General features: G+C 65.2%; 2 protein-coding genes across 3 annotated transcripts; both read left to right on the top strand.

The window, feature by feature from the left end:
- The first annotated feature begins 699 nt into the window (after positions 1-699).
- On the top strand, positions 700-8,967 carry MFGE8 (milk fat globule EGF and factor V/VIII domain containing). Of its 2 annotated transcripts, none has more exons than XM_084532841.1 (10): positions 700-863; positions 2,819-2,944; positions 3,157-3,282; positions 3,537-3,650; positions 3,744-3,925; positions 4,165-4,320; positions 5,068-5,212; positions 6,211-6,395; positions 7,311-7,466; positions 7,580-8,967. In XM_084532841.1, the coding sequence occupies exons 1-10, from the start codon at positions 791-793 to the stop codon at positions 7,721-7,723; spliced, it is 1,407 nt and encodes a 468-aa protein (XP_084388967.1). In that variant the 5' UTR covers positions 700-790; the 3' UTR covers positions 7,724-8,967. The 2 variants fall into 2 exon arrangements, with proteins under 2 accessions (XP_084388967.1, XP_084388966.1); XM_084532840.1 differs by having other exon boundaries at positions 6,193-6,395.
- Positions 8,968-11,901: 2,934 nt separating this feature from the next.
- HAPLN3 (hyaluronan and proteoglycan link protein 3) lies at positions 11,902-15,745 on the top strand. Its single transcript, XM_084532581.1, has 5 exons — positions 11,902-11,961; positions 13,211-13,358; positions 13,526-13,897; positions 14,392-14,694; positions 14,885-15,745. The coding sequence occupies exons 2-5, from the start codon at positions 13,232-13,234 to the stop codon at positions 15,163-15,165; spliced, it is 1,083 nt and encodes a 360-aa protein (XP_084388707.1). The 5' UTR covers positions 11,902-11,961; positions 13,211-13,231; the 3' UTR covers positions 15,166-15,745.
- The last annotated feature ends 892 nt before the right edge of the window (positions 15,746-16,637 follow it).

The following is a 16,637-nucleotide window of genomic DNA, read 5'->3' as shown; positions in this document are numbered from 1 at the left end:
GCTGCTCCGGAGGAAACTGGGCTCCTCGGGCTGATTGTGCGTGGTGCTGTGGGGTGCGCCCAGAGCTCCAACGTGCCCTGGGGGAGCGCACCCAGGGAGAAGCCCACCCAGAGAGAGAAAATGTAGCCTGAGCGGGCAGCCCGTGTGCTGAGTGCTCCCCGTGCACTCTGAGTGTGCTCTTCATGCACCCTGAGTGTGCATCCATGCACCCTGAGTGTGCACACTGTGCTGAACGTGCTCCACATGCACTGAGTGTGCTCCCCATGCACCCTGAGTGTGCATCCATGTGCTGAGTGTGCACCCCGTGCACTCTGAGCATGCATCCATGCACCCTGAGCATGCTCTCCACGCACTGAGCGTGCACCCTGAGCACTCTGAGCGTGCATTTATGCACCCTGAGCGTGCACCCCATGCACTCTGAGTGTGCACCCTGTGCCGAGTGTGCCCCCCACACACCCTACGCGCCCCCCCTGCCCCATCAGCGCGCACCCACACCCCCGGCGCGCACACCCCGAGCGCGCTCATTAGCGCCTCGCTTCCTGCTTACTAATTAACCACCTCCAGCTTTGAAGCCGGCCCCGTGGGCAGCGGCGGCAGGGCTCGGAGGGGCCGTGCCGTGCCGGGCCGGTCCCACCCCGGGGGCGGGCGGCGGAGCACGTGAGGCCGAGCCGAGCCGTGCCGAGCCGTGCGGGGCCACCCCGAGCCACTCCCCGCCCCGAGCCCCGCGGCGGAGCGGAGCAGGAGCGGAGCAGCTCGGCTCGGCACGGCTCGGCACGGCTCGGCACGCAGCATGGAGCCAGCAAGGCGGTGGCGAGCGCTGCTCCTGCTGGGGCTGGGGCTCTCGCTGCTGCTGGTGGTGGCCGGTGAGTGCCGGGGGTGCGCGCAGCCCCCGCGGGAGCGCAGGGGCCGGGTGGGACGAGCTCGGGGCCGCGGCTCGCTCCTGGCTGCCAAGCCGAGCCGAGCTGGGCCGTGCCGTGCTTTGGGGCTGAGATAAGCGGGTAAACAGCTTCCCTGGGAGCGGCCGGCACGGCACGGCACCGGGAGGCGTGGGGAGAGGCAGCTCCTTCTGGGTCACCGTGGAGTGGGTGATCCCAAAAGGGTGACCCCTAAGGGTTACCGTGGGGTGGGGGAGCCCAAAAGGGTGACTCCGAAATGGTGATCCCAAAAGGGTGACCCCAAAGGTTGGCCCCAAAAGGTGACCCCAAAGGGACGGGGGTGAGCAGGGAGCAGAGGAGTGAAGCCCATGCGCAGGAGGGCGCCCGCTCGGCCCTCCCCAGGCAGCCCTGACCTGACCCCCCCCCAGCCCCGCCGGTTTTCGGAGGATGTTATTTTTGCCTTCCGGCCAGCCTGTGGGCTCACATAAGCAAACATTTCCAAAAGCGGTGCCTGAGCTTCGTTGCCTTGGTTCCTGGCTGTCCAACCCAGGACAGCTCCGGCCTTGACCCGAGAGATCCGTGTGTGGGGAGGATGGAGATGCTGACCCGCTCCTCCACCGGCCCTGAAACGTTCCCAAAAAGTAGGAGCATCCAAAACTTTTTGCAGCACTGGAAAATGTGAGCGGCGTGGCGTGCCTTGCTGCTGGGCCAGGGGCTGGCCGGCGACACCCGCCACCTGAGGATTTATTCCTGGGAGGGGATAAAAGAGAATCTGCTCCCTTGGAATAAATCAAGTATACATCCAGCACCGGGACCCCTCCCATCCCATCCCAGCCCTGGGAAGATATGCAGAGAATTTTACTCTGCTCGCTCTTTCTCCTGCAGTGTCCCACCCCAGAAACTCCCCCGGCGGAGCAGCGTGCGCGAGGGTGCCGGGGCGCACACGTCCGCTGGCAGGCTGTGCTGTGGGAGGCAGCAGCTCCTGCTGCTCAACACAGGCAGCTCTGTGCGCGGGGGATCCTTGGGACGAGGCTGCTGGATGTGCCCAGGTCCTGCGGAGGAGTGCGGGGCGAAGGCATCCCCGGGGAGCAGCCCGTGCAGGAGCCCTCTCCTCCCGCGCCGTAGCTCATGGCAGCGCATTGATGGAGCATGAGGTCATGCAGAGCTGGCTGGGCAGCGCCTTGAACCGGTGCCCAAGGTTTTCTGCCTCCCGAGGGAGGCTAAGGGAGCTCCAGCATCCTTTTGGAAAACCTCGTGGGACGCCGGGCCTTGCCTGGCCTGCCTGCTGCTGCTGCCGCCTCCCCTGCAGTCGCTGAGCATGGGGAAGAATAGGATTACCCCGGAGCAGCCCTGCTATTAAAAGGCTAATGAGTAGGAGCTCGCTGAGTAGTAGCTTAGGCTAATGAGAGCCTTGCTGCTCCGTGTGGGTCCAGGCAGCAAGCCCACAGCTCGTTACCTTCCACCTTCTCTGGGGCACGCAGGTAGTGGGGGTTACTGCTGGGTCTCCGCCTGGGTTCCAGCTTTGCTCCGGCTCGAGCGTGGCACCGAGCAACGTGCCACACTTGAAAAAGTGCCTGTGCTTGGCTTGGGGCTCTCAAGGTTTTCAGGCAGGTCCGTGGGAATCCCGTCGAGGTTTATGGAGAGCGTTGCCACCCCGCAGTTGTTTGGGCAGGGTAAATCAGGGGTGGGAGGAATTTCCCCGAGGCCGTGCGGCACCCTGCGCTTCCTCCTCTCCTGTCTCCAGCGGCTGTGAGCTCAGGCACGTGGCTCCCCCTACGATCATTTTTTTTGTTTGTAAATACTTAACTTTGGTTAGCAAAACCCAGCAGGGTGACCAGCCCCATTCCCTGGGCGCCGGGCTGACCTTCGGGCTCTGTCCAACCACTTTTTTTCCGTGCGCTTTGTTGCTGATGGCTCGCGGTGACACGTGGCTTTGCTGGCAGGTGACTTCTGCAACGTCAACCACTGTCAGAACGGGGGCACCTGCCTGACCGGCATCAACGAGGCCCCCTTCTTCTGCATCTGCCCTGAAGGCTTCGTGGGGATCGACTGCAACGAGACAGAGAAAGGTGGGGCTCAGGGAGGGACCCGAGTCCCCGTTGCAGGGGCTCTGTGAGGTGCAGGGGACCAGGCACCCGCAGGAGCTTGGCACCGTGCCCTCCTCGTGGCCCTGTGCCTCCAGCCCTGTTGCATCCTCTGGCTGGGAAAACACAGAGGATGCTCTTATTTCCCCCCCCGTGCCCAAATAACGTCCCTTTTTACCTCCTTTCCCCTTCCCCAGGCCCCTGCCACCCTAACCCTTGCCACAACAACGGCGAGTGCCAGTTGGTCCCAAACCGAGGGGACGTCTTCACCGACTACATCTGCAAGTGCCCCGCGGGGTACGACGGGGTGCACTGCCAGAACAGTGAGTACAGCAGGCTGGGGGCCGGGGGGGCTGGAGGTGGCAGCTCAGGCACCCCTGGACCTGCTCCCAGGGGGACGTGGTGACCCCGGCGATGTGACGGGGGCTGCCCCAAAGCTCAGCAGGGACACGGCTTGGAGGAGAGCTCCAGCCTGTGCCAGCAGGTCTGCGGGAGCCTCGCTCTGCAGACACCTCTCCCCTTTCTTCCTGGGGCTGGTTTTGGGGTCACCTCCTGAGCCTCTTCTCCTCTGTCCTAGACAAGAACGAGTGCTCCTCCCAGCCCTGCAAAAACGGAGGCACCTGCCTGGACCTGGACGGCGACTACACCTGCAAGTGCCCTTCTCCCTTCTTCGGGAGGTCCTGCCATGTCCGTAAGTTCCCGGCACCCCTTGTCCCCAGACAGGAGGCAGACGAGCCCCTGGTTCTGCTGCCTGGTCACGTATGGCCCCTCTCCGTGCCCCCAGGCTGCGCCGTTCCCCTGGGCATGGAAGGAGGAGCCATCTCTGACGCGCAGCTCTCGGCCTCCTCCGTCCACTACGGCTTCCTCGGCCTCCAGCGCTGGGGGCCGGAGCTCGCCCGCCTCAACAACCACGGCATCGTCAACGCCTGGACCTCCAGCAATTACGACAAGAGCCCCTGGATCCAGGTACCCGTGGGGGGAGTGGCGAGCAGCCCCGTCAGCTGCTGCTGCTGGGGTTGAGCACGGTGCCACCCGGGACACCGCGTGGGCACCCGGCGTGGTGACGTCCCCTCCTCTGCCCACACCTGGGACTGAGGATGCAGGGCTTTAGCACCAAGGAAACTACGGTGCCCAGGTGTTTCTGGGTGGTGCTGTGGGTGCAGAACTCTCACACCCCGCTGTATTCACCCTCTCGCTGCCCCCAGGCCAACCTGCTGAGGAAGATGAGGCTGAGCGGCATCGTCACGCAGGGCGCTCGCCGCGTGGGCAAGTCGGAGTACATCCGCGCCTACAAAGTGGCCTACAGCCTGGACGGCAGGGAGTTCACCTTCTGCAAGGACGAGAAGCAGGACACGGACAAGGTGGGCTGAACGGTGGGGCTGTGTGCCCCGTCCTGAGCTCGGGGAGTGCTCCCGACCCGGGTCACAGCCACATTGGGGACCCTGGGCAGTTTGGGGACCCCGGGCAGTTCGGGAGTGCTCTCCAGCTCTTTAATTGACCATAATGAGCACGCCCGAAGAAGCAGGGCTGATTTATTCAGGTCATTCAGATAACATCTCTGTAGTTAACGTGCTCCAGAGGATGTGGGCACAGCCTGGAAGTGCTCACAAATAAATAACTTGCATGGCTCTGGGCTGAGCGTGAGCCCACCGCGTATCTCGGTCCGGAGGCACTGAGTGCAGCCCTTTTTTAGGGGAAATGCCTCCTGGCTGTTTTTTTTTTTTTTTGTGCACCCGGGGACAGGCTGGGAATATCTGCCTCGCTTTCAACAAAGCAAAGTTTATCTCATCTGCACAATGCTGGAAAAAAAAAAAAGCGTGGAAGCGTGACCCGACAGCACGCCGCCCCTCTGCTTGTGGAGCAGATGCGGTGATTTGGGGAGCGCAGCTGCAGGGAGCGGGGGCAGCTCCGTGCGCACGAAGCACGGGGCATCACGTGGTGGTGCTGAGAGCACTGGGGCTGCTGCCAGCTCCTGCACTCCTCGGGGCACGATCGAATCGCTCGAGTTCTCCTGGTTCATGGGGACAGACACCAAGGTCTGTCCGTCTGGCGGGCAAGGGCTTTTAGGGGGGTGCTGGGGTGCCCACCTCCACCTGCTTTTTTTCCAGGTTTTCCAAGGGAACGTGGACTATGGCACCATGCAGACCAACATGCTGGACCCTCCCATCACGGCCCAGTTCATCCGCATCTACCCCGTGGTGTGCCGCCGCGCCTGCACGCTGCGCTTCGAGCTCATCGGCTGCGAGATGAACGGTAAATTCCTGCCCTGTGCCACGGGGAGGGGGCTCTGCGTGGGCTCCGGGTGCTGGGCTGGGGCTGTCCCCTCCCCAGGGACCACAGGGCTGGCCAGGGGGTGTCAGTTTGGACCCACTGCTGCTGTCTCATCTCGCCAGGCTGACCCCGTGGTCGCTGTAGGGGACGTAGGACAGGGCGTCCCCCCTCGTACCCGTCCTCATCCCTACTTGGCCAGCCAGCGCTTGTTTTTCTCCTGCTGTCTCGTGATGCCTGGAAATCCCCACGGGAGCTTTTAGGGAGCGCGGGCTGTTAATCCCATCAGCTCAGCCGGGCAGAGCTGCGTTCTCACGCTGCTAACACCTTCCCAAGCTGTCCCAGCTCACGGCCGTTTTTTTTTTTTTTTTTTTATTGTTCCCCATCCAATCCTTGACCCGGCTGCTTTTCCTGCCGGAGAGCTTGAAAAGCTCCCGAAGATCAAAGTCCTGTGGGAAACGTGACTGATGATTAGCCGGAGCCCTCGGCTCTCCCTTCTCCTCCCCGCATTCCTGCCCTGCTGCACGTCCTCGGCAGTGCCTGGCACAGCCCCGAGCGGGGCGAGCATGCTGGGCTGGGGCTGAGGCCTCATCCTGCCCCTACCTGGGTGCGGTGCCAGCTGGGAATTCAGCGCTGAGCCGTCCTCGTGCCGGGCTGTGCTGCGGGGCTGTCCACACATCCCTGCAGCAGGAGGCACTGTGAGGCAGGGAATGGCTCGGCACCGAAAACACCGTCCTGGCTGCGGCCGGGAGCGTGGGTGAGCTGCAAGCCCTGCACCTCCCCGGTGCCATCCCGTGTCCCTGGTGCTGTCCTGTGTCCCCGGTGCCATCCCATGCCCAGCTCTGCTCTCCCTGTCTCCGGGATGTGCCTGATGGCCCCGTGGGGCTCTGCCGGCGGCGGTGGGGATGCTGGTGGTGCTTTGGACTCTTTCCCTCTCACCGCCTGCATAAACCGTTGTGTTACAGTGTATTTCAACACGGCAGGTTGCTCGGAGCCTCTGGGCATGAAATCCCACCAGATCTCTGACCAGCAGATCACAGCCTCCAGCGTCTTCAAGACGTGGGGGATTGACGCCTTCACCTGGCACCCCCACTACGCCCGCCTGGACAAGACGGGCAAGACCAACGCCTGGACGGCGCTGCACAACGGGCAGGCCGAGTGGCTGCAGGTGGGTCTGCCTGCCCCAGGCTCTGCCCCATGGCTGGGGGGGGCCCAAAGTAACCCCCCCAGAGCCCTGACCCCGCTGCCGACCCCGGTTCCTCAGCCCCAGCTCCTCCTCCCTTCCGTTGTGCAGGACAGCTCAGGTCTGCGTTTCCATTCCCAGCCTGGAATGGGAACAAATAGTTTTGAAATTTCCTTCTCGGTTTCCTCTCCTCCGCTGTTTTTATCCTTCTCACATGATTCCGTGACATAATAGGACAGAGCAGTTTAGATATTTGTCCCACTTTTTCTTTTATTTGGGAAATGATTAAAAGCAGCTGCTCCTCGGCCCTAAATCAAGCAGCTGGTGGGGATGCCTCCTGATGGGGTCGCAGTGACACGCAGCTCTGGGCTGCCACACTGACGGCTGGGCGTTTGTGTACGTGCAGATTTACATTGACACTCGGATATATAAATACACAGGTACGTGTGGCTGGTACTGCCTGAAGGAACATAAAATAGGAGCTAAATTCAGGAGGCTTTCAGCTCCTTTGCTGCGTTGCCCCATGCTGTGCCAACCAGGAACCATCTCACTCAGCCCAAATGTCAGACCGCAGCGAGCTGCGTGTTTCCCCAGCCAGAATCTCCTTCTGCTGGAAATGCATCTCCACTGGGGCTTCTTTATTTTATTTTATTTTTTTGCCTGGAGAGCTTTGCCATCCTTCCCACCCCGACCTTTTCAGCAAACGGTGCGGAGGGGGCTCAGCTATGTCACGACAGCGTTTTCTGAGCTGCTCTGCCACTGGGGAAGGGGTTGAATGGTGCTCTCTGTGCTCTGGACCCCTGGGATGTGTAGGATGCCCTGGGTGGGAGCTCTGCTGTCCCGGCAGGGCTGTGCCAACCCCGCTGAGGTGCCCGACCCAACCCAGCCTCTCTGTGCCAGATCGACCTCGGGGACCCCAAGAAGGTGACGGGCATCATCACGCAAGGCGCCCGCGACTTCGGCCACATCCAGTACGTGGCAGCCTACAAAGTGGCCTACAGTGACAACGGCACCTCCTGGACCCTGTACCGGGACAGCCAGACCAACAGCACCAAGGTGAGGGGCGGCGAGCTCCGGGGGCTCGGGGACACCTCGGGGTGGGGCGGGGTGGCACGGGGGGAGATTTGGGCCGGCGACGGGGTGCTCACCTCCACCTTTTTCCCTCCCAGATCTTCCACGGCAACAGCGACAACTACTCGCACAAGAAGAACGTCTTCGACGTGCCCTTCTACGCCCGCTTCGTGCGCGTCCTGCCCGTGGCCTGGCACAACCGCATCACGCTGCGCCTCGAGCTGCTGGGCTGCGACGAGTAGGGGCCGGGGCAGAGCAACCAGAGGGGGCTGCCCTGCCCTGCCCGCCCCCGCGCACCTCCCGCTCCAAACCTCAAGCCTCCCTCTCCCCCATCCTTCCCCCAAATTCGGAGGCGCTGCCTTTTTGCCCTGGCTGGATGGGGCTGGGGCTGCGGCACTGCACTTTACGGGGCTGTCGCGGGTGGGATGTGGGGATGGGCCCTGCTCTTTCGCCCCGTGAGCTGGGAACGAGGGCCCCTTCTGCGACCAGGGCTTGGCTGTAGGACCCCCGCCAACCCCGGAGCCAACTTCTCTGCCCCTTTTTGCTTCTGCTTCCAGCAGCGAGGCTCCAGCCAGCAGCAGCGCCGCGCCAGAGCTCAGGGCTTGGCTGTTTTTGGAGGGACCCAAACCAGCCCCCGCCACCCCTCCTGCTCCCTGCACAGCTGCACGCAGGGGCTGCAACCCCTCAGCTGGGTCCCCTGTCCCTTTTGCAAGGCCCCGAGTCCCCTTGCCGGCGGTGTCAGTGCCGCATAGTGCGAGGGGAGTGATGAGAGGGGGGAGAGGCTGCTCCTATCACAAAGTGCCGCGTCTCCTTCGCCGGCAGCTCTGCCCCCGGCTCTGGCTTTTTGGCAGCCGAGAGCCCTCCCCGGCCCCCAGCGAGGCTGTTTTTCTCCAAGGGAGCAAACCCAGGGGTCTGCGGGTGGTGGGGGCACCCTGCCCTCCTAACGGGGGAAGTTCTTGGGAATTTTCTCTCCCCTTTGATCGCAGTCCCAGGGTGCCAGCTCCAGCCTCCTCCAAACCTTCAGCAGTGCCACCGTCCCCTCTTACTGGGGGGGCTGCAGGTCCCCCGCCCCCAGAGCCACGCAGTGGGTCGAGGAGCTGGGCTGTGGCCACGGGGTGCCTGGAGGAGCAGCAGCAGGCGCTGGCTGAACAACCCAAGTGCAGCGGGCAGACAGCCCCATCCCTGACCCTTTTTGTAACCTGATTTTTCCCTTCGTGTGCTGGCGGGGAGCCTCTCGATGCCGGAGCAGCCGGGAATGGCAGGAGGAGAGAGGCGAGGGCTGGCACTGCCAGGCAGGAGCGTGGCTGGGGGCACTTTGGGACCGTGTCCCCGTGGGCAGCACTGGTGGCGACGCTGTCCCCGTGTGCTGGGCTGGGAAGCGGCCACGGGGCCGGGCTGGCTTCGGAAAGCACCGAGGGGACCTGGCCGGTCTGGGGGTGGCCCTGCTGGGGTGTCACTGACAGTATTAAAACCAGCTGAAACTTCAGGCTGTGTGCTCGCTGCTCTGCCACATGGCTGCGGGGAAGGCGGAGGGGCCCCGGGGTGCCCGGGCTGCGCGCATCCTTCCCACGGCCCCCACCCCTCCTGGTGCTCGCAGCTGGCCCAGCGTAACGGGACGGGACATGGGGAGGGGAAGCAGCTCTCAGCACCCCACACCCTGCCCGTCCTCCTCTGGCTCTGCTCCTGGAGCAAATCCCCCAAGGTGGAGCGAGAGCTTTGGCCGGGGCTGCGGCCGGCCGAGCTCCCGTGGAGTGCGGGGTGGAGGCTGCTGGATGGGGACCCTGGGCCCACCGGGGAAGGCAGCGGGGTGTTGGGGTGGAGCAGCTTTGCTCCCTTCCAGGGGTTTCTGCCCCACTGGGCAGGGACCCCAAGGCTGGCACAAATTGCCCCAGTGCCACCCGTGTCCCCGCAGCTCCTGAGCTCACCGCAGCCCTGGCTGCTTGGTGACAGACCGGAGCTTGGGGGGGACACGCTGAGCTCTGCTCCCATCCAGCCGTGCCCCCCTTATCGCCGGGAAGCTGCGGCAGAGATAAGGGCAGCCTGCTCCCTGGCGGGCCGAGACAGCCGGGGGAGGCTGTGCGGGGAGGATGAAGCGAGCCAAAGCCACCCCTCAGAGCAGGGGACGCGTCCCCCACACCCCGTCACCGCTGTCCCCTGCCACCCCCACCCCGCCGGGGGATGCTGAGCCCCTTCCCATCCCCGCGCCGCTTCCTTCCTTCTGCAGAGCACCGGGCTGCCTTTGAAGAGGGCGAGGAGGGCCGGGGCACCCCGCTCACCACGCAAAGCCTCCTGCGGCTCGTCCCCGTCCCTCGGATGCTGTTCCCAGAGGCAGGAAGGCCGGCACGCTGCAGCCACGGCACCCCGCTGCCTGCTGACCCCGCTGCCGGTGCTGCCAGCTGCCTGCTGGGCAGGAAGCAGCCGCAGGGGAGAGCATCCTCTGCTCTCCTCTCCTCTCCTCCCTGCCCGGAAAGCCCAGCGCCGATCGCAGCCTCCTCCGTCCTGCTGTGGGTTTTCCTCCCTGTTTGTAGCCTTCAGCACCAGGTCCCTGCCGGGGCTGCCAGCAGGAGCTGAGATGGGTCCCGTGCAGGCGGCGTTTCGGGGAGAAATCCCAAAGCTGTCAGCCCCTGGCTTTGAGGTGGGGGAGCTGGGGATGACATTTTTATGGCTCCCGTTCAACCCATGGGGCTCGGCCAGCCCCAAGCACGTGCCCGTCCCACATGCTGCAGGGTCGGCTCTGCCCTGACCCCGCACAGCGCCGCTCACCCCACAGCCCAGAGCCACCCTCGGGGAGCTCAACCCAAAGCCCCAGCAGAAAGCAGGGCTGGGAGCATCCCCTACGCACCGAAAATAGGGTGAGAGGAGGGCAGGAGCAGAGGGGATTCACCAAACGATTCTCCTGGGGCCGTGCAGAGGGACGGCTCGTTGTGGGGCATTTTGGGCACCCTGCAGCTTTCTCCTCCTCTCCCAAACAATGGGGCGGCCGCGCCAAGGAGCAGCGTGCCCCAGCGGGGAGGGGACCGTCCCCGATCAGATCAGATCAGACACGGGCTGGGCTGTGGGGGGGGCACAGCCCGGAGCCGCCGTGCCGGGAGATGTAATCGCCCCCATTGTGGGCTGCGGGGCAGCGCGCTCTGGCCGGCAGGGCGGGCAGCACGCCGGGCGTCACGCACCCACGGCTGTCCCTCGCCAAAAGCGAGCTGGCAGTGCCGTGGGTTGGGGCCCCGTGGCAGTGCTGGGGGCAGGATGTGTATGATCACAGCCAGCTTGGGGCTTGGCGTCCCCAAAATACCCGCGATGGCCTCTGCGTCCAGCCAGAGCTGCTCGGTGGGGGCCCCCCAAACGCAGCCCGTCCCGTTTTTTGGGGGTTGGATTTAATCTCTTATTTCTTTGTGATTAGAGAGGCTGAGCCGTGAGACCCCGTGTCCCCTGGCAGTCCCAGCCACGCTTCCCAAGGGGGTCGGGGCTGCTGGCAGATAACGCCGCGTCCCGGCCGCCGCCGCTCCCTATCAGCGCGCCGCCGGTGCCAGACGGGCTCGGATCCCGGGGCCGCCAGGATGGGGTTTCCCATTTATTTTCGCACGCCTTGTTTTCTTTCCGGTTTGACGCCGTCCTGAGCGGCGGCAGGAGCAGGGCCCGGGCCCCCGAGCCTCATTTCCTCGCCGTAAAACAACAAAGCGCAGCGCCGGGCCGGGCCGGCGGGGCAGCGGGTCAGGCCACACGCTGCTGCTGTGCTCCCAGGGATGGCAGCCCCGGAGCTGGAAGGAGCTGGGGTTGTGCCGTGGCTGGAGATGCCCCAGCAGATGGGCTGCCCAAAAGTTTTGGCCCCGTTTCTGTGCCCTGGTGCAGAGCCCTCCCTGAGCCGCGCTCTCCCAGCTCCGCTTTGCCCACCCAGCCCCAGGATGAGCCCTGATGGGGCTGAACCTCATGGCTCGGTGCCTCCTCTTGACCCCAGAGCACAGACACCCCCAGAGCTGCTCGTTGCTTGCATGATGTGCTCGTGGTGCTCCAAAAACATACTCGTGGTGCTTGTGGTGCTCCCACAACGTGCTCGCTTGGCACCGCCGCTGCCCATGCTCGGTCCCCATGGACAACTCCTGTCCCCAGCGGGACAACTCCTCTCCACGCACCCATCTTGGAGCAGGACTTTGAGGGGCTCACCCCCTCATCTCAGCATCCCCGACGGGGCACCCCGTTCCCCTTGGCTCCCCCCGACAAGCCGGGGCGATGCCGTCCCGTTACCAGCCGGGTGCGTGGCGAGGGCACAGCCCGGGGAAGGGCGCACGGCTCCGGCTGGGGCTGGAGGGCGGGCGGGGGGCTCGGGGCACCCACCCCTGCTCCGGGCCGCGAGCAGGGGGTTGGGAGAGGCGTGTGTTTCCCTTTAAGAGGCAGGCCCTGGAGCTGCTTCCTCTCAGCCTTTGCAAGAGCCCCAAACACACCGCACCGCCCGCAGCCTGCCCGCTGCCTGCCGCTGCTGCCCGGCGTGAGTAGGGCTCGGTCCCGGGGACGGGCGCGGGGTGGGTTGGCACCCTGGGGTGCGGCACCCAGCGGGGACGGAGGGCTGGGAGGGCTGGGCATCGCTGTGGGATCACTGGGCATCACTTTGGGATCACTGGGCATCATTATGGGACTGCTGGGCATCGTTATGGGACCGCTGGGTGTCACCACGGAGGGTGCCGGGCATCGCTGCGGTGGAGGACACCAGCTCTCCGCCACGTCCCCATGCCACCATCGCCTTGTGGGTGGCGAGGAGCATTGGGACGCAGCGGGGTGAGGGCTGGAGTCCCCATCCCGAGGTGCGAGGCTGCCGGTGCCTCGAGCCCGTGCCGCCGCCCCGCCAGCACACGGCAGCGTGCGCAGGGCCGCGGTGCCTCGAGCAGTGCCCTGGCACCCAGCTCGCACCCACCACACAGCCAGCACCCGCACCCAGCCCGCTGCCTCCATCCTGAGGTCACCAAGCACCCAGGGATGGACTTTTGGGGTTGGCCAAGTGCTTGCTGCACCCACAGAGCGGTGGCACCCGGCGAGGAGGAGAGCTTGGGGTCGGGCACCCCGCGCTGGGAGCAGGGGGCTGCGGGTCCCAGCCCCGGCTGCCTGCTGGATGTCCCCGCTGTCCCCAGCCCGGTCCCCGCGGTGCCAGGCAGCACCCCCTGCCCGCAGTTTGGGGCAATCCTAAACCTTATCCGGACTGGGACACGGGTGCCGCATCCCTGCCCGCTTTGCAGGGGGGCTGCGGAGGCTGGCCGGGTGCCGTGCCCCCCCTGCCGGCTCTGGGGAAGGGCTGCAGGCCGGCAGGTAGCGATGTGCCCGTCCTGGGGGGGGGACACCGCGCTGGGCACCCTTGGGTGCCCGTGGGGTCAGGGCTGGGGGCACAGACCCCACAAGTGGGTCCGCGGTGCCGTGGGGCATCCGGGCTCGTCCTATGGGACGTGGTGTGCGCTGAGCAAGTTGTATGGGGACAGCCTCTGCTGCGGCGGGGCTGGGGGGTGGCACCCGGTTTTTGGGGGGAGCTGGGGGTCTGCGGCCAGGCTGGGGGCTGCCCCCGCTGCCCCGGCCCCGCACAGAGCCGGGCAGCCCCGAGCTCTCCTCCCCTGCCCTGCTGCACGCCCCGCTGCCTCTGCGAGCTGAGCTCGGCCACCGTGCTCCCCGCACACCCCAGGGGAGCATTCCCAGTGCTCCCAGTTTGGAGGACGCCCTGGGGTCCTGCCCCAGCCCTTTCCCTCTCTGCTCAGGGTCCAGCCCCGCTCCCAGCCATGCTGCTGCTCCCGCTGCTCCTCGAGGCCACCCTGCTGCAGCTGGCCAGCGGCTCCCACCACCCCTTCTACAACGGCTTCTACTACAACCACGTCATGAACGACAAGGGCAACGGGCACGAGAAAGGTACGGCAGGGGCCGGGCTGCCCCCAAAGCCTTTAGGATGGGGTCGGGACCCACAGCTTGAGGGGTGCGCGGGGCTGGAGGAGCACCGGGGGTGCTCGGGGATGCTCCGAGGTGGCTGGGGGCAGAGGGGAGGCCCAGCCCGTGACATCTTCCCTCCCCGTCTCCAGTGGATTACTTCAACGGGGCGAAGCTGGTGGTGGAGACCCCCCGAGACCCCATTTACAGCCTCAGCGGCGCCAATGCCACCTTGCCCTGCCGCTACCGCTTCGAGCCCCACCAGGAGGGCAAGCACAAGATCCGCATCAAGTGGTCCAAGCTGCGGGACGACTACACCAAGGAGCAGGACGTGCTGGTGGCCATCGGCAAGACCTACATGGCCTTCGGGGACTTCCGAGGCCGTGCCCACCTCCGCCAGGGCGGCCGGCACGAGGCCTCGCTGGTCGTCAGCGACGTGCGCCTGCAGGACGACGGCAAGTACCGCTGCGAGGTCATCGACGGGCTGGAGGACGAGAGCGACGTGGTGGACCTCCGGCTGCAAGGTGGGGACCCCTGTGGGGCAGCGGGGTGTTTGGGGGCACAGCCCAGCCGGCCCCGTTGGGCAGAAAGGGGCCGGGGTGTGCGGGGTGATCCTCGGGGCTCAGAGCTCTCCGGGTGGAGGTTTGGGGGTTCCCGTTGTCCAGCTGTCCCCGTGCTGGTGCCGTGTCCCCCTGGGAGCCCTGTCCGTGTGTCCCTGTGTCCGTGTGTCCCTGCGGTGGCGGTCCCGGCAGCCCTATTATTGTCTGAGCATCCCCAGGAGGGAGGTGTGCGTGTCCCCAGGAGGCAGCCACCAGCTGTCCCAGTGCCACCAGATGTCGCTGGCATCTCGCTGCTGGTGGCCGCGTGCCCAGCGCAGCCCCTCCTCAGCCTGGGGCTGTGCACCCTGGGGCTGCTGCACCCTGGGGTGCTCCCTGCCCCGCAGCATGGGTTTGGGATGGGTCTGGGGACCCGTGCTGGCTCCGGACGGTGTCATCTGAGCGCCCCGTCCGCCCCCCAGGCGTCGTGTTCCCCTACCAGCCTCCCCGCGGGCAGTACCGCCTCAACTTCCACGAGGCCGAGCGAGCGTGCCGGGAGCAGGGCGCCCTCATCGCCACCTTCAGCCAGCTCTTCCAGGCCTGGAGCGAGGGCCTGGACTGGTGCAACGCGGGCTGGCTGGCCGACGGCACCGTGCACTACCCCATCCGCCTGCCCCGTAAGCCCTGCGGAGGGCTGCACCTCGCCCCGGGCATCCGCAGCTACGGCCCCCGCCACCGGCACATGCACCGCTTCGACGTCTTCTGCTTCTCCTCCGCGCTCAGAGGTGGGTGCTGGGCACGGGGCAGGGGGCTGGGGAAGGGGCACGGCCCCGCTGGTGGCGTCTGGAGCCCCACTGGTGGCGTCCCGCATCCTCCCTGCCCCTTGGGGTGTGGAGCTCGCAGCCCGGCAGGGATGCTCCGGGTGATGCTCGGCACCGGGGGGCTCCCCCCTCTGATTCCTTCCATCCCTCCTAGGAGAGATTTTCTACCTGGAGCGCCCGGCCGGGCTGACGCTGGAGGAAGCCAAGCAGGCGTGCCAGGACGCGGGAGCTGAGATCGCCAGGGTGGGACACCTCTACTCCGCCTGGAAGTTCCTGGGGCTGGATCGCTGCGACGCCGGCTGGCTGGCGGACGGCAGCGTGCGCTACCCCATCGCCAAGCCCCGAGCCAACTGCGGCCCCCCCGAGCCCGGCGTCCGCAGCTTCGGCTTCCCCAGCAAGGGCAGGTTCGGGGTTTTCTGCTACAAGGAGAGATAAGGAGCCGGGATTCTCCTTCTCGGCCTGAGGATGCTCCCAGCCCGACGGTGCCTGGCACCGGGTGTTTCCCAAGGGCTGTTCTGGGGGTGATTGTGGGGGGAGGCGGGGCGGGGGGAGGCTTATTTTGTTTGATTTTTTTTTTTTTAATTTTAATTTTTCCTTTACATTTTACACTTTCTCAACGCAGCCGGGCTCCTGGCTGGGGCACCTTGCTCCACGTACAGCGTGGGGCTGCTGCTCGGGGCCGGGGCAGCCCCTCGCCCACGCCGGCCACCCTGCCGGCCCCGGGCTGTTTCTGCCCCCGTGTCCCCTGCCACGTTTCTGTCCCCTTGTCCCCCACCACCCCGGCTGCAGGGGACCCGAGGCACAGAGCGGGTGCCTCTGCTGCATCCCTGTCCTCGTCCCCGTCCCGCTGCGGGGTGCTGCTGTGCCCGTCCCCGTGGGGGCCCCAGTGCCTTACCTCGGTGCGCCCCGCGCCCGGACTCCGTGTGAACTCTGGTGCCTTCTTCTTCGAGCGTTTTGTTACGAAAAGATGTATTTTCCTGGAGCTCTTCTAATAAACGAGGGAGAAAGCCCCAGAGTGGTGTGGCTGTGTCCCTGCCTCTGTCCTAGCCTGGAGGGAGGATGTGGGGGTCCCCGGCAGGACCCCCGGGATGCTCCCGGGGCCATGCATGCCTCCATCTCCTCACCATCACCTCCTGGGGGGCATCCCCTCCTAATGAGTGCTAATTAACCCCCAGGAGCTGGGCCTGGAGGGCAGAGGGTGAGCATCTGCTGGCACTGGGATTTCTCGGTGTTGGGTTTTAGCTGTGGGGTGTGGATGGGGTTTACCCCTCCTGGGCAGCTCCTCCTGCCCCAGCCCCTTCCAAGACAAATTTGGGGAGCGGTGTCCTACCTTTTGGGGTCCCCCTGCACTTCTCCCTTGTCCCCACAACTGCACCCCCGTGCAACCTGTCTGGGCTCCCTCCATTCCCATGGAAAACCCTCCACCAGCCCCCTCGCCACCCTCTTTCCCCCCAGAAAAAAAACACCACACAACCCTTTCGGATTTGGCTCTCTTTATTATTTATCATTCTTTCAAAATAGGATATGTTCAAAAATATAAATAGGTGCAGGGAACGCTGGTGCCCCGCACGGTCCCCTGGAAAGAGCACGGAGTCCCGGGGTGGGCGCTGCGCCCTGGGGCGGCGGCGGGGAAGCAGAGCGGGGCCGGGACCCCCGGGTCTCAGCATCCCCCCCCGGCTCCCCCTCACCGCAGCCCCCGGCCCCCCCGGTACATTCACTGCCCATCTCCCCACCCGCCCCGACGTGCCGCAGCAGTAGGAGGATTCTGGAAAAAAAAACAAAAAAAAACAACAAACCAAAAAAAAAAATTAAAAATAAAATTAACCCCAAAAGGTGCTGTCCACCCCGGAGATTAAATAACAGAAATAATTACATTGTTCGTGGATAAAATCAGGAAAAAAATAATC

Source organism: Aythya ferina (assembly GCF_964211825.1).
Source record: "Aythya ferina genome assembly, chromosome: 11".
Taxonomy (NCBI): domain Eukaryota; kingdom Metazoa; phylum Chordata; class Aves; order Anseriformes; family Anatidae; genus Aythya; species Aythya ferina.
This window is presented reverse-complemented; position numbering and strand designations above follow the sequence as displayed.

Bases quoted from the DNA above. Each gene is read 5' to 3' on its own strand.
- HAPLN3 (XM_084532581.1), top strand. From the start codon at position 13,232: ATGCTGCTGCTCCCGCTGCTCCTCGAGGCCACCCTGCTGCAGCTGGCC. The intron at 13,898-14,391 runs GTGGGGACCCCT...TCCGCCCCCCAG, and splicing joins GGTGGACCTCCGGCTGCAAG to GCGTCGTGTTCCCCTACCAG. The intron at 14,695-14,884 runs GTGGGTGCTGGG...CATCCCTCCTAG, and splicing joins CTTCTCCTCCGCGCTCAGAG to GAGAGATTTTCTACCTGGAG.
- MFGE8 (XM_084532840.1), top strand. From the start codon at position 791: ATGGAGCCAGCAAGGCGGTGGCGAGCGCTGCTCCTGCTGGGGCTGGGG. The intron at 864-2,818 runs GTGAGTGCCGGG...CTTTGCTGGCAG, and splicing joins GCTGCTGCTGGTGGTGGCCG to GTGACTTCTGCAACGTCAAC. The intron at 3,283-3,536 runs GTGAGTACAGCA...CCTCTGTCCTAG, and splicing joins CGGGGTGCACTGCCAGAACA to ACAAGAACGAGTGCTCCTCC.